Genomic DNA, 12,589 nt, shown 5'->3' on the forward strand with positions numbered 1-12,589 from the left:
CCCCCAGATCTGTGCATGGGATCACAGGAGGCTCCCGGTGATGCCTAGGACTGGCACTGGGTGCAACCCATGCCTAGTGCCGGGAAGACGGCTGCAGCTGCAGGCCCCAGCCAGCAGCGGCAGCCTGCTGTCAACCTGTGTACAGATCCAGGGGCCTGCACCCCCAGGAAAGTTGCGGGGCTGTGCCAGACTCCTCCTGAGGGGTGCGGACCCCCGGATCTGTGCATGGGATGACAGTAGGCTGCTGCTACCAGCTGGGACCGATGCCAAGCAAGTCCAGCTTCAAGACCTGAAACATTTCAAAACTTCTGAAAGGTTTCGAGTGCTCTCATTTAATTTCAAAGCTGTTTCTAAGCCTTCGGTTTTGTTTTGATTTTGCCATCTCAAGCTTGAAACAGCTTCAAAACAAAACACTAAGTGAAATTTTGCACAGCCCTAAAGGGTATCACATGGGGACATACCTAGAATGTCTGTAAGCAGGCTAAGGCACTTTAATGTACTAGACAGTATTAAGTAGTGAATGATCTACTACTTGGGCGACTTCACTATAATAGAGAAAAACTGAAAGGACAGACGCACAGGTAAGTCTCTATAGAGAGAGACTGATTTCTTAACAAGCTGAGAAAATAAATCTCCTTTGCAAAGGAGGTTAAAATGCTAAGATGCAGTTTTATAATCCATCATTAGGTTTAAAAATGAAGCAGCAGAAGTCAGAGTAGGATATGACTGGGGGAGCTCAGTTCTTTTCCCTGGACACAGGGGTCCTTTGGGAAACCTTTATTTATGTAGGGACAATTCTCAACCCCCCTAGGTTTTTGGCATAGTACACAGTTGGGAAGAATACCTTTTAAAAGGTTGTAATACAGTCCTTACTAACCTGTGCAAATTCCAAATAGGAGAGTACATCGCCATCTATTGCAATGCCACTCATTGATGCTTTTGTCAGCTCCTGCACAGCATGCTGTTCTGTTAAAGAAGAAAATCAATAAGTGACACAATAAAAATATGCATTTTAGCATAAAATAATTTTCAAATATTTATCAGAGAGCAAAAAATACGACTGTGTTTTGAGAACAAAAATCTTGTCCATTCTATTCTAGGTTCCCATAAGTAATAATTGAGAGGAAGGAATTTCCAAGATATGCAGCCACAAACCATTAGCTGGTTGAATGACTGCAATTCTTAATACAGACAACAAAACAGAGTACCAAAAGTCTTAATATGCTTGGTACTTAACCCACAGATCAACCTGAAACCTACAGCTATTCAAAATACACAGATCTCCTTTGGTTCATAAATCAGTAAGAAAGAAATGGCCTTGTAAGGTGTACTTATATTTCTGCAGTAGTTGCTTCTGACTCCTTCTAACAGAAGCTTTGAGCCTCTGCACGACCTATATTATCTCTAAACAGATGCTATTCCCACCCTCTTCTAAAACCTCTTGTAAACCAAAATCAATCTACTACAGAGAATCAAAACCTCCTGCCCTCTCCCCATTCATTATGGGTTAATTTTTATTAATGAAAATATTTCCAATAATATAGCAAAGTTCCTTTCCATCTTTCTCACAACTGGCTACTCCTATAGTTCTTAAGTTAGGGTCTTCAGCCCCTAGAATAGGCCCCTCTTGCTAATGGACAATCGCTCACCTTTCTTGTATCTGAGTAACACAATAAACCACCTGACTCAGCAGACCCACCTAGCCTGTATCCTGCTAACAGGATGGAGTACCTGAACAAAACATTGCCAGACTGAAGTGTATGGTCCTTGTCAATAGCACTAGGGGTCCACAATATGTACTGCTCAAACAAAAGTAAAAAATATTCTTAATATTTAAGGACATGTCTGTGCCATGAGCACTCAAAAAAATTATGAGGGCCCAGTACATACACTTGTGCAGGATCAGGGACTAACATGGACTAAAACTACCAAAGCCAGTGTGGAATCGACTCCTACTGTGTCTTGCTATATTAGAAAGCTATTCAGGAGGTGAGGTACTCAACATTAAGGAAATGTTGTCAACAGGTACAACTAAGTCCTTCTGTCTCTTGTAGTTTTTGTCTCATTTTCATCTTAGCTATTCCCATACTCCTCAAGGAAACAGAGAAAAATATCCAGAAGTTTAGTATTAAAATCATTAAATTATTTCACACTGACATTTTTGTCTAAAATGAAGGAGGAAAAGTAGATTTTCTTGAAATTATACAATGTTGAATCCCCACATCTACAGCTGACTGACTGAGTCTAATCTCTGCAGTAAAAACAGATCTGATGCACTGAATTGGATCAATTCTAAATTGGCTCAGTTATTAGACTCTCTCAGTATGTATTTATAAAGGAATACCTTGTTCACTATAATGGCAAACTTAGCATTCATACTGTTTCACTGCGATTTAAGAATAAAATAATAGGTATTACGCATAGTAAGACATTTTTATTAATGGAGAAGGTAAATGTCTGTTTCTACAATGTGGAACACTATAATGGCCTGAGTTATTTAGCACAAGTCATGGAGACAAGAGAGAGAAGCATATTTTTTCTTAGTGCAAATGCCAACTTGCATCACAACCAGCCTTTATACAAAGGAACAGCATTTCTTTCCCTCTACATTTGCAATGAAAGCAGTGTGGGTGTTCAAAGACTCCTGAGCACCATTTTAGGAGTTCATAGAGACATGGCATTTGCCAACATGCAGACTCCTTACCTGCAAGTGCAACCAAGTGAGGAAGGCAAAATCTGTTTGCCAATGCAATTAATTCAAGTGTGTCCAACTCCTGACTTGATAACTGCTTGGTATACAGATAATCCAGGACAGCCTGCATAGAAGTCTTGTTTATGGTAGGAAGAATAACCTGCAAAAGGTATTTTAAAAGTTCTCTTACGAAAGGTAAGTCGTTAACATATACAGGCGATATCGCACCTCTCTCATTATCCTTTTACTTTCTGCCAGGAGGTAACATTTTAAATTAGCATAAATACCCCAAAAGTCAAAATTTACATTAAAATTTAAAAAGTCACCAAGAGAGTCTGACAGAATCTAGTTGGGCACCTATGCTTCTATACAAAGCCAGCATCTTGGTGGGAGTAAATGCATGTAGCTCCACAGAAGCATCTGGAACTGTGCCCATTTACAGCAGAGAATCTGGCCTATGCTTTTATGAAACGGTATTATTTCATGTCAGTTCAAGTCAAAGGCTGGACTGGCATGCCAGTTTTTCAGGACTAATAAATAAACCATTTTTTGTTTTTTTTCTGGTTCTTGGAACAGAACAAACTCTGTCATACTTTCTATTTATGGTTGATTCTAAATCCTTTAAAAATCCAGGTGCCTAGGTGTACCTCCTGATTAGGATATGGTTAATTTAGTTCCAAAACTCTCCCAATTCCACCTTCAGGTAAAGAAGTTTCCAAAACCCAGCTCCTGAAAGAATTAACTTTTCTTGATATTGACAGATGCTCCACATTTTTCTGTGCAAATCTGGAATTCAGACTGCCCCTGACTGCCCCAGTAAAAGGTGCACCAACTGGTGGATAAACACCCATTACCATTCAGAAGAAGCAAAACTCAAAAGTGTACTCAAAAGAATGGCGGTCTAGATAGCCATGTGCCTCATACTCATGAAACAAACAAGTTACAGGGTGCATGCATGAACTAAGTAGCTAGAAGGCTTTCTGGGCTACCCACTTTCATGTGAGCTCAGCAGCTTAATTCAGTAACCACTGAGAGTGACTTACTCCCCATATTGGTTCAAATCTAACCCTTGACAAAGATCTGAAACAAAAAGGAAGACATATTGAGCACGGGTTTGCTGCTCTACTTGGGGGTCTACCTGTCCCCACCAGACCCCTCCCTGCTGGAGAACTGGCACCAGCTGGAGGCAAGGGTGGTGGAGTGGCTCTGGGCATGGGCAGGGCCCCTGAGGTGCCTCTGCCTGCATGGGAGAGTGCTGGCGCTGAACCATCTGGTCCTGTCCATGCTCTGGCACCACTACACACCCTGCCTGTGTCCCCTGAGGTCCTGGCAGGGCTCCAGAGATGGGTGCTGGAGTTTTTCAGGCCAGGACAGCACTGGGTTGCTGTGGGGTTCCTGAGCCTCCTCTTGTGGGAGGGTGGCCAGGACTTGGTTTGCCTGTGCAGCCAGGTCCTGACATACCACCTTCAGGCCCCGCAGACTGCTATACAGTGTCGGTAGCCATGTGACATGAGGCCGCCTGGGGCGTGCCTTCCTCTGCCACTTGCAGGGGCTCCAATATGACTGGTAGCTCCTCAGCCTGCGGGGCTTCTCTCTACAGGATCTGTGAGGGCTGCCAGAGTTCTACTAGGACCTCCTTCCAGCCTGGAGGATGGTTTCCACCTCCACATCCTCTGCAACATTTGCCCAGGATGCCAACCTGCTTGACAAGCCCCTTTTGGAACCCCCAGCTGAAGCCAGCATGGTTTCATTGCGAGCAGGTCTTGTTCCAACCACATTTCTTTCTATGATCAGGTGACTCATCACCTGGATGACAGAAAAGCAGTTGACATCATATACCTTGACTTCCAGAAAGCCTTTGACCTGGTATCCCACGAGGTACTGATCAGAAAACCGGAAGATATTGGGCTCAACTGTGGGACTGTCAAGTGGGTACAAAACTGGTTGTGGGGTAGGACTCAGAGTCCAAATGAATGGATCAGTGTTGTTCTGGTGAGATGTGGGCAGTGGCATACCCCAGGGGTCAGTACTTGGCCCGATGCTGTTCAACATCTTCATCAACGACCTGGATGAGGGGGTGAAAAGCCCACTGGCCAAGTCCGTAGAAAACACCAAGGTACGGGGTTGCAAGGACACACCTGCAGATAGACTGCAGATACAAGCAGACCTAGACAGGCTGGCATGTTGGGCAGAAGGGAACCAGATGAGGTTCAATGTAGAGAAATGCAAAACGTGCTGCATCTGGGTAGAAAACCCCCAGCATACCTACAGGCTGGGCAACACTAACCTGACCAGCACTACAAATGAAAGGGATCTAGGGGTAACAACAGACCCCAGTATGAATATAAGCTAGCAATGCAACACAGTAACCACTAGGGACAATAAAACTCTGGCATGAATCAATTGATGCGTCTCCAGTAAAACCAAAGAAGTGATTCTCCTGCTTATTGGTGTGGCCGCAGCTGGAATACTGCGTCCAGTTCTGGGTGCCGCAGTTCAACAGGGACATACTAAAGCTCGAGAAGGTCCAGAGAAGGGCCTCCCATATGATCAGAGACTTGCATGACGAGGGAGGCTGAGGGATCTTGGACTCTTCAGCCATAAGAAAGGAAGGCTGAGAGGGGACCTGAGTGCAGCTTACCACTATATCAGAGACATACATCAGAGAGTACGCCTCAGCTGTTCACCAGGGCACCCTGGGGGAAAACTAGAAGCAACAGCTACAAGCTCCTGAAAGATAGTTTCAGGCTGAACATTACGAAACATTTCTTCACAACTAGGGTGTCCAGACTATGGAACAAGCTCCCCCCAGAGGTGGTGCAATCACCCACCCTAGATGTCTTCAAGCAAAGACTAGATTGTCACCTGACTGGGGTCACCTGACCCCCAGATGTCTTTCCTGCTCATGCAGGGGGCTGGACCCAATGATCCTTTGGAGTCCCTTCCAGCCCTATGATTCTATGAGGAGCCGACAGCAGAGGCACCCCAGTTGCAACAGAGGTTGATCTTGGCTGGTGTCACCTGTATTGGAGACCTCCAGGACTACAACTGGCAGGAGGGGGGGACCCTGCTGCACTGGCCCAGCACATGGGTCTACCCATAACACGTGCGACCTGCCATCTGGTCCAGGGAGGTGAAATCTACTTTACCTCCTCACGTCTTTGCCTTTGTTGATCAGGTCCTGCGTGGTGGTGGTCCATGACCCTCCATGTCCTCCAGCCCACTGGAGTTTGTAGTGGTGCTGGCACCATACCTGGCCTTGCAGTCCACCACCTGATCTGGCTGGAGGACACCAGAGTCATTCATTTTTCCACCATCCATCATCGCCACCTCTATACATTTGTGCACTGCATAATCCATCATGCTACCTTAGCATCCCACCCAGACACTAAATGGCAGGTGCTGCTTGGCAAGGGTGTAGCTGGGGCACCCCCGTGGCTGAGGCTGTACTCCATCCTCATCCCATGAGCCACTGGGGACCTCAGCTGATGGCCCCTCGATGGAGCCGTCACCACAGGTGCATATGTGGTGAGCTTCACAGACACCCCGATCTCCTGCTCCTTCTGTGGGCAGAGGAGACCCTAGCGCACATGACCCTTGCGTGCGCCAGGCTGCTGCCCCTCCATCTCTACCTCCAGAACCTCCTCCTGAGGTTCTGGCTGAATTTCCACTGTCACCTTTTTGTTTTTGGTCACCCCATCCGTGGCCCCACCAAGTCCTGGGACCTCCTGGTCAACCTCCTCCTGGTAAAGTGGGCCCTGTACTTGAAAAAAGGAGGCTCTGGAAGGGAAGGTGCCTGGAGACTGTGGGGCCACTTTCCTCTCACTTGTCCGAGTATGTTTCTGGGCAGAGCACCAGTGGGTGGCATACCCAGGTTACTTGGATGCCTTTGAGGGCCAGTGGGTGCAGCCTGGGGTGGGTGGGGGGTCTCTGCTCAGTGTCCCCCTCTGGAGAACTTATTTTCACATTTTGATCCTTTGACCCCCCACATCACTCCTATTCTGTTTTTGCTTTTGTTGTCCCAAGAAATTAATTGCATCTTTCATCCTTTGGCCATACAAAGGGGCTATTAGTTAACTGGGTGGGTGTTAAGGTCCACGTTAATATGGAAAATACAAATAGACAGGAGCTTTTGGGATGCAGCCAATTGGCACCTGGGGACACTACAGCTCGTGCCAGCTGAACTGCTGGAGCAGCCCTGAGAGTTCCCTGCATTCTCTACCCACTGCAGCAGTCTGGCAGTGGGAAATGCTGCCTGGCTGTGACCTGCTGTGCACCTGCCCTCAAAGGCATCCAGGGAACCTGGGGATGCCACCCACTGGTGCTCTGCCCAGAAACATGCCCAGATGGGGACTACACAGCCAGTAGAGGCATCTGCCTCTCTGGGCCAGCTGCCAGTGGACTATGGCTACAGAGTTGGCCTTTGTGCAGCACTACTGCCATGTGTGCCCCCTGCCCGGCCATCTGGGCAGCTATGGCCCAGAGGATATTCCCAGTGTGGTGGCCTGCTTTGAACTGTCTAAGGATGTCCTCCCGGCCCCAACTGGCCAAGAGGTCAGCCACCTGCAGCTGAGTCCAAGGTGTCAGCTCTGAGCAGGCTCCTCTGCCCAGGTCCTGCCACTTGCCTCCCTAGCAGGAATTCTGGTGTTCCCTATTTGAAAACTGAGAAATCCCAGATAAAAAACATCCCAAAGCCACTCTGTAAAATACCCCAAAATCCATGTTCTTCCACAATTAAAACAAAAGATATATAGAGCGACAGAGAAAGAGAGAGAGACAAGAGAGTCAGCGATCAATTGGGCAATGTTTTGTTGATATATCTAGTGTTAAAGCAATTTGGAAGCCTCCCAGTGTCTCTATCATCATAATAAAATGAATTCTAAATACCTATATGTTTTGCTGTTTGCTTTTGGATTTCTTACCATAGAGCAGTTAGAACTCCCCTTGACTCCTTCACTAACCAGGATGTGGGGACAGCTGCCCCTGCAGCCACAGCTCCTGTCAGCAGGTCTCATCCTATCTGACACCTGGGCATGCAGGGTATGTGCTGGGGGGATGTGAGGCTTGCAGAATAGGGGTGGAAAGAGGGGGGATGTGGGTGGCTGTGGAGGGATGTGGGGTGTGCGGGTAGATCGCAGGTGCACTGTGGGGGGGGTAGCCCAGGAGAGGTGGGTCCTCTACTCCCCGCAGGGTGCAGCCCCCCCCCATACAACTCACAGACTGCCCTCCAAAGGGCTACAGTCCCCTACAGGGACCACAGCCCCACAACGGGGGCTACAGGCCCCCCAACAGGGCTACCACTCCCCGTGCAGGGCCCATGTGCCCCACTCCCACTCACTCCCCCAGTCCCCCACTGGCTGCCTCATCCAGCTCCATCCCCCACTTGCACCCCAGACACATGATGGCTGCCCCACCTGGCCCCAGCCTCCCGGCACTTAAAAACAAACAAACAAACAAAAAAACCAGCCCTGCACTCACTGGCAGTAGCAGCGGCTGTTGGGATTACTGAGGCCTACTGGCCAGTTAGTAGGGGTGAGGGGCTGGAGGAGGGGACTGTGGGGGAATCCCTGCCTGGCCCCAAGTGCCCCCATCAGTGTTCCACCCGGCCCCAGCATCCTGGCAATAGAAACAAACAAACAAACAAAGCCCTGCACTCACTGGCAATAGCAGCTGCTGTCAGGGTCACTGGGGCCTCATGGCAGAGCCCCCACCATACAACACAGGGCAGTGGGGACCGGCCCTGGCTGCCAGGCACCCACACTGCCACTGCCCCATTGGGCAGATGCGGCCTGAGTTGCCAGGGTGCCATGTGGCTCTGCATGCTGTCAGGCAGCTGGGGCCACTGCAGCTGTCACCCTGGGCCGGCACCACTGAGCCTGACAGGCCCCAGTGACCCTGACAGCAGCTGCTACTGCTGGTGAGTGCAGGGTTTTTTTTGTTTGTTTGTTTTATTGTTGGGATGCTGGGGCCAGGCAGGATAGTGATGTGGGGGTTTGGGGGTCTGGGGCCAGGTAGGGCAGTGATGGGGGGACTTGAGGGGGCAGATGGGGAGTGGGGCTGGACAAGGCAGCGACCTGGGGGCTGGGAAGTGGGTGGGGGGATGTGGCTGGTGGTTGTCCCCCATTGTCCCTTCCCCCCTCCTTCAGCCCCCCCTACTTATTGGCACAGAGCTAGGGTCCAACTCCCTGTAGCTATCACACTGCCTGCCCTGCATGGGCAGTCAGCATGCTTCAGCACTGGGGCAAGGGCCAGCCATAGAGATGCTTCGACTGGCTACCAGAGTGTCTCTGCGGAGGACCTGAGCCTCTGGTTGCCTCAGGGCAAGGTCCTGGACTGTAGCCTGCCCTGCTTTTTTTGCCCAGGGTATTTTTTGACCCCTGGATATTCAGGGGTCTAATTTTGCTCTTGTGCTACAGTGCAGGGAATGATTTTTGTTCCCACATGCCTCTTGCAGCATCTCAAAGGGCTTTGAGATGCTGCAAGAGGCACGTGTGCACTCATCTGGATGCACCCTTAGTGTGCATGGCAGATTCTGCAATGGAGAAGCAAATAAAGACTCAAACATTGAGCAACAATCAAAAGACTATTGTCAAATGAAGATCCAAAACAGCATCCATATTATCAGCTATCCCTCAATTCAAGGATGATCTCTACCATGGCTCATTGATGCCTCTTAAGGTGACTTATCAGTTCAATCCTTGAGTCACAGACTTGTCTGCAGAAGTTGCAGATCTTTCTGCAGGGGAGAGTAGGCCATAGGCTAGGATTTCTCTCCTTTCCCTTCCACAGCTCGGTCTTCTGTACTTGAAGGGCAAGATGCTTTACCTTGAAATGGGCTGCCGCTTCGCTGAGGTTGTGATGCCACTGAAGTCTGTTAACAACCAGCTCCTCCCAGCTCTTGATGTCAGCATTTTCTTGAAGTATGCCTTCAATGTATAGGTATGCCTTGTAGCATTTCCTTTGGCCACTGCAAGATCTCAGGCTGTTACTAAGCTTGGAGTAGAGCACTTGTTTTGGGAGCTGAGAGTTGAATACCCACACACAAGGTCCAGTAAAGCAAAGTTTGGGTTTGAGAATCACCAACTCAATGCTGGGAAAAATGGCTTCAGCAAGGATGCTGGCATTTGAGCAGCAATCTTCCCATTTAATGCGGAGGTTTTTCCCAGGGGAGGCACTTGTGCACCAAATCCTGTCCTAGATTTCCTCCTCAATGTTCACTCTGAGAGAGATGGCTACCACCGAAGCAGCCGAAGCGTTTGACTATCTCAAGGGTCTTTAGTCTTCACCATGTTGACAGAGAGGCCCAAAGTTTGGTAGGCTTCTCCAGAAAGATCCAGTGCAGTCTAGAGGTTTTCCTCAGGGTGTGCAAGTTATTGGCATATTGCAGGTCAAGGATGGTTGTTTTGAGTATTTTGGTCTTCAACTGAAGACATCCCAGGCAGAATACTTAAAAAATGGCAGGTTTTTCAATGTCAATTCCAGAAGGATGACAGTCTTTAATGAAAACCAAGATGACTGCCAAAAAAAATGGAGAACAGAGTTGGGGCAATGACAGATGCTTGCTTGACCTCAGTTTGGATGACAAATGGATTCGTCTCTGATCCACTATACAGGACAGTCATGGTCACTTGGTCATGAAGAAGCTTCAGGATCTTGATGTACTTTTCAGGACATCCAAAATCTGGCCAGTACTTTCCAGAAGGCTTCACGATTGACACGGTTCAAGGACTTAGTGATGTCAATGAAGGCCATATAAAAGTCCAGATATTGTTCTCAACACTTTCCTTGGAACTGGCAGGCAACAAAGATCATGCCAGTTTCCCCATGGGGCGGTCTGAAACCACACTGAGATTTTGACAGGACTTTCTCAACAAGAGGTAGAAGATGGTTTAGGAGGATGCAGGCAAGGATTTTCCCTGTTGTGAAAAAGAGATTGGTATCTTGATAGTTCCCACACACAGACTTATTTCCTTTATTGAAGATAGTCACAATGTTGGCATTCTGCAGGTCCCCAGGGATCTTTTCATTGTTCCAAATTTGTGGAATAAATCTGTGGAGTCTCAGTACCTCACTTTCAGTCTTGTAGATTTCAGCAGGTATGCCATCTGGTCCAGAAGCCTTGTTGTTGGTTTCCTTGATGGTATCCCAGACTTCTACAATAGGAGGGCTGGCGAGGGATCCCCTTTCAGGGTGTTGGGGGATGGACTTGATTGGTGGTATCTGCCACAGTTCAGAAGTGCCTCTTTCCATTTAATTTGGACAGATTCGCTGTCTTTGAGGAATGTCGAGCATCCTGTGATCGAAGGAAAGTAGGACCATGGAAAGTTGGGCTGCAGATGGATTTTGTTGGCTTGAAAAAAACTACACATCATGTCTGTCAGCATAGGTTGGATCTCCTTGGCATCACTGATTTTTGATTTCCCAGATCCTCCTTTGAGCTTTGGCTTTTAGGAACTGGTATGTCTTCTTTTTCTGATGAGATGAAATTTCATCTTGCCAAGTAGAAGAAGCCCTTCTCTTTCAGTTGAGGAGGGCTTGGATCTTAGCATTCCTCTCACTGAATACCAGTTTGGGGGCCAAGGGTGGTAAAGGCAATTGATTCAGCTCAGGCTATATGAATAGCAATTTTAAATCTCTTCCAGAATTCCTCAATGTTGGCTTCATTTGTGGAGAGGGCAGAGAGCTTTCCAAGGAGACACTGCTGGAAACACTGTTGCAATCTATTTGGAATTTTAGGGTGCGCTGCAGATTCTGCAATGCATAGGCAAATAAAGACTCAAACATTGAGCAGCAATCAGAAGACTATTGTCAAACAACATTCCAGAGTAGCATCCACATAGTTTTCAGACTCTAAGACTGCACCAGTACAAGCTAGGAACCAACTAAGTTGCTTCTCTGCAGAAAAGGATTTGGGGGTTACAGTGGTGTAACAGGGGACCCTAGCTCTGTTACCAGAAAGCAGGCCAGCCCCTTTAAGACCAGAACTTTCCAGGTACAGCTGCCTAGCAGGGTAGGGGTTAAAAGCTGAGTCTTGCTGGCTGGTCAGGTGACTGGAAGGGGACAGGTCAGAAAAAAAAAACCCCTAGGCTGAGCTGGCTAAAAGGGGTGGATTCTTGATAACTCCCAGAGAAGATGTGGCAGCCCCACAAAAAGGAGCGCAGCAGATGGTGGGAAGCAGAAGCACAGATCCATGGAAAACATGAGCTAGCAGACTGCCTTCCTTAACTTTATTTTGGTTATCGCCCATGGGCTTGCTATTTCTGTTTGATCGGTAATCCGGTGGTTTGTGGTTGAGCCTGTAGAGAAGGAAGCAGCCTCATTTGTGCCTTGGGGTGCAGTCATAAAAGGCCAAAGGGACCAGTGTGCTAGTGGGTGCAGCGGTACAGGGCCAGAGCTGGCTCCAGGAAAATAGGACTTCGAAGCCAGGTCCTAGAGGACGGATCTAGGCTAGTGGTCCAAGCTATGAAGAGGACCAAGCCTCTGAGGAGGCAGAAGACCCAACAACTCAGCACCCAGGGGTGCATTGTGAATGCAGGAGGCCAGAAGGCCTGGTGCTATAGTAAGCATAAAAGGAGGGCCAGAAGCCCAGAGAGTATTAAGGAGCTAGGGCCTCAGAGTCAAACCTTACCTGGTGGGTTTAGGCTGGCAGGCCTAGCTAAAGATGGGGGTGAGAAGCCCGTGGTGGCTGAGAATCCTAACACAGAACTACAAGCAACATCTGTGAGGCGTGGGGCACATATAGGGGTGGTTGGAGTGTGCAAGGGCAGCCCTAGTCATCAGGGCATACAATGGGTAGTCTCCAGCATGTAAGAACAACTAAACAATAGTTACGTCAAGACATGGCAGATGAGCAAAGGACAAAACACAGGAATGAAGTATTAAAGGACTTCAAGGGCA

General features: G+C 48.3%; 1 protein-coding gene across 6 annotated transcripts in view; it reads right to left on the minus strand.

Annotated features, from left to right (window-relative positions):
* RHOBTB1 (Rho related BTB domain containing 1) overlaps positions 1–12,589 on the minus strand; it is an 81,318-nt gene that overhangs the window by 4,646 nt on the left and 64,083 nt on the right. For 4 of the 6 annotated variants that reach the window (XM_090058288.1, XM_090058287.1, XM_090058289.1 and 1 more), the window contains 2 exons: positions 2,705–2,852; positions 878–966 (listed from right to left, as the gene is read on the minus strand). In XM_090058288.1, the coding sequence (XP_089914414.1) occupies positions 878–966; positions 2,705–2,852 (237 nt within the window). Of the gene's footprint in view, positions 1–877; positions 967–2,704; positions 2,853–8,672; positions 11,444–12,589 lie in introns of those variants that run through there. The other 2 variants (XM_090058292.1, XM_090058291.1) reach the window with 2 other exon arrangements.

This window comes from Crocodylus siamensis, chromosome 7 (assembly GCF_052110815.1).
Source record: "Crocodylus siamensis isolate JL-2025a chromosome 7, ASM5211081v1, whole genome shotgun sequence".
In the NCBI taxonomy this organism is placed as follows: Eukaryota; Metazoa; Chordata; order Crocodylia; family Crocodylidae; genus Crocodylus; species Crocodylus siamensis.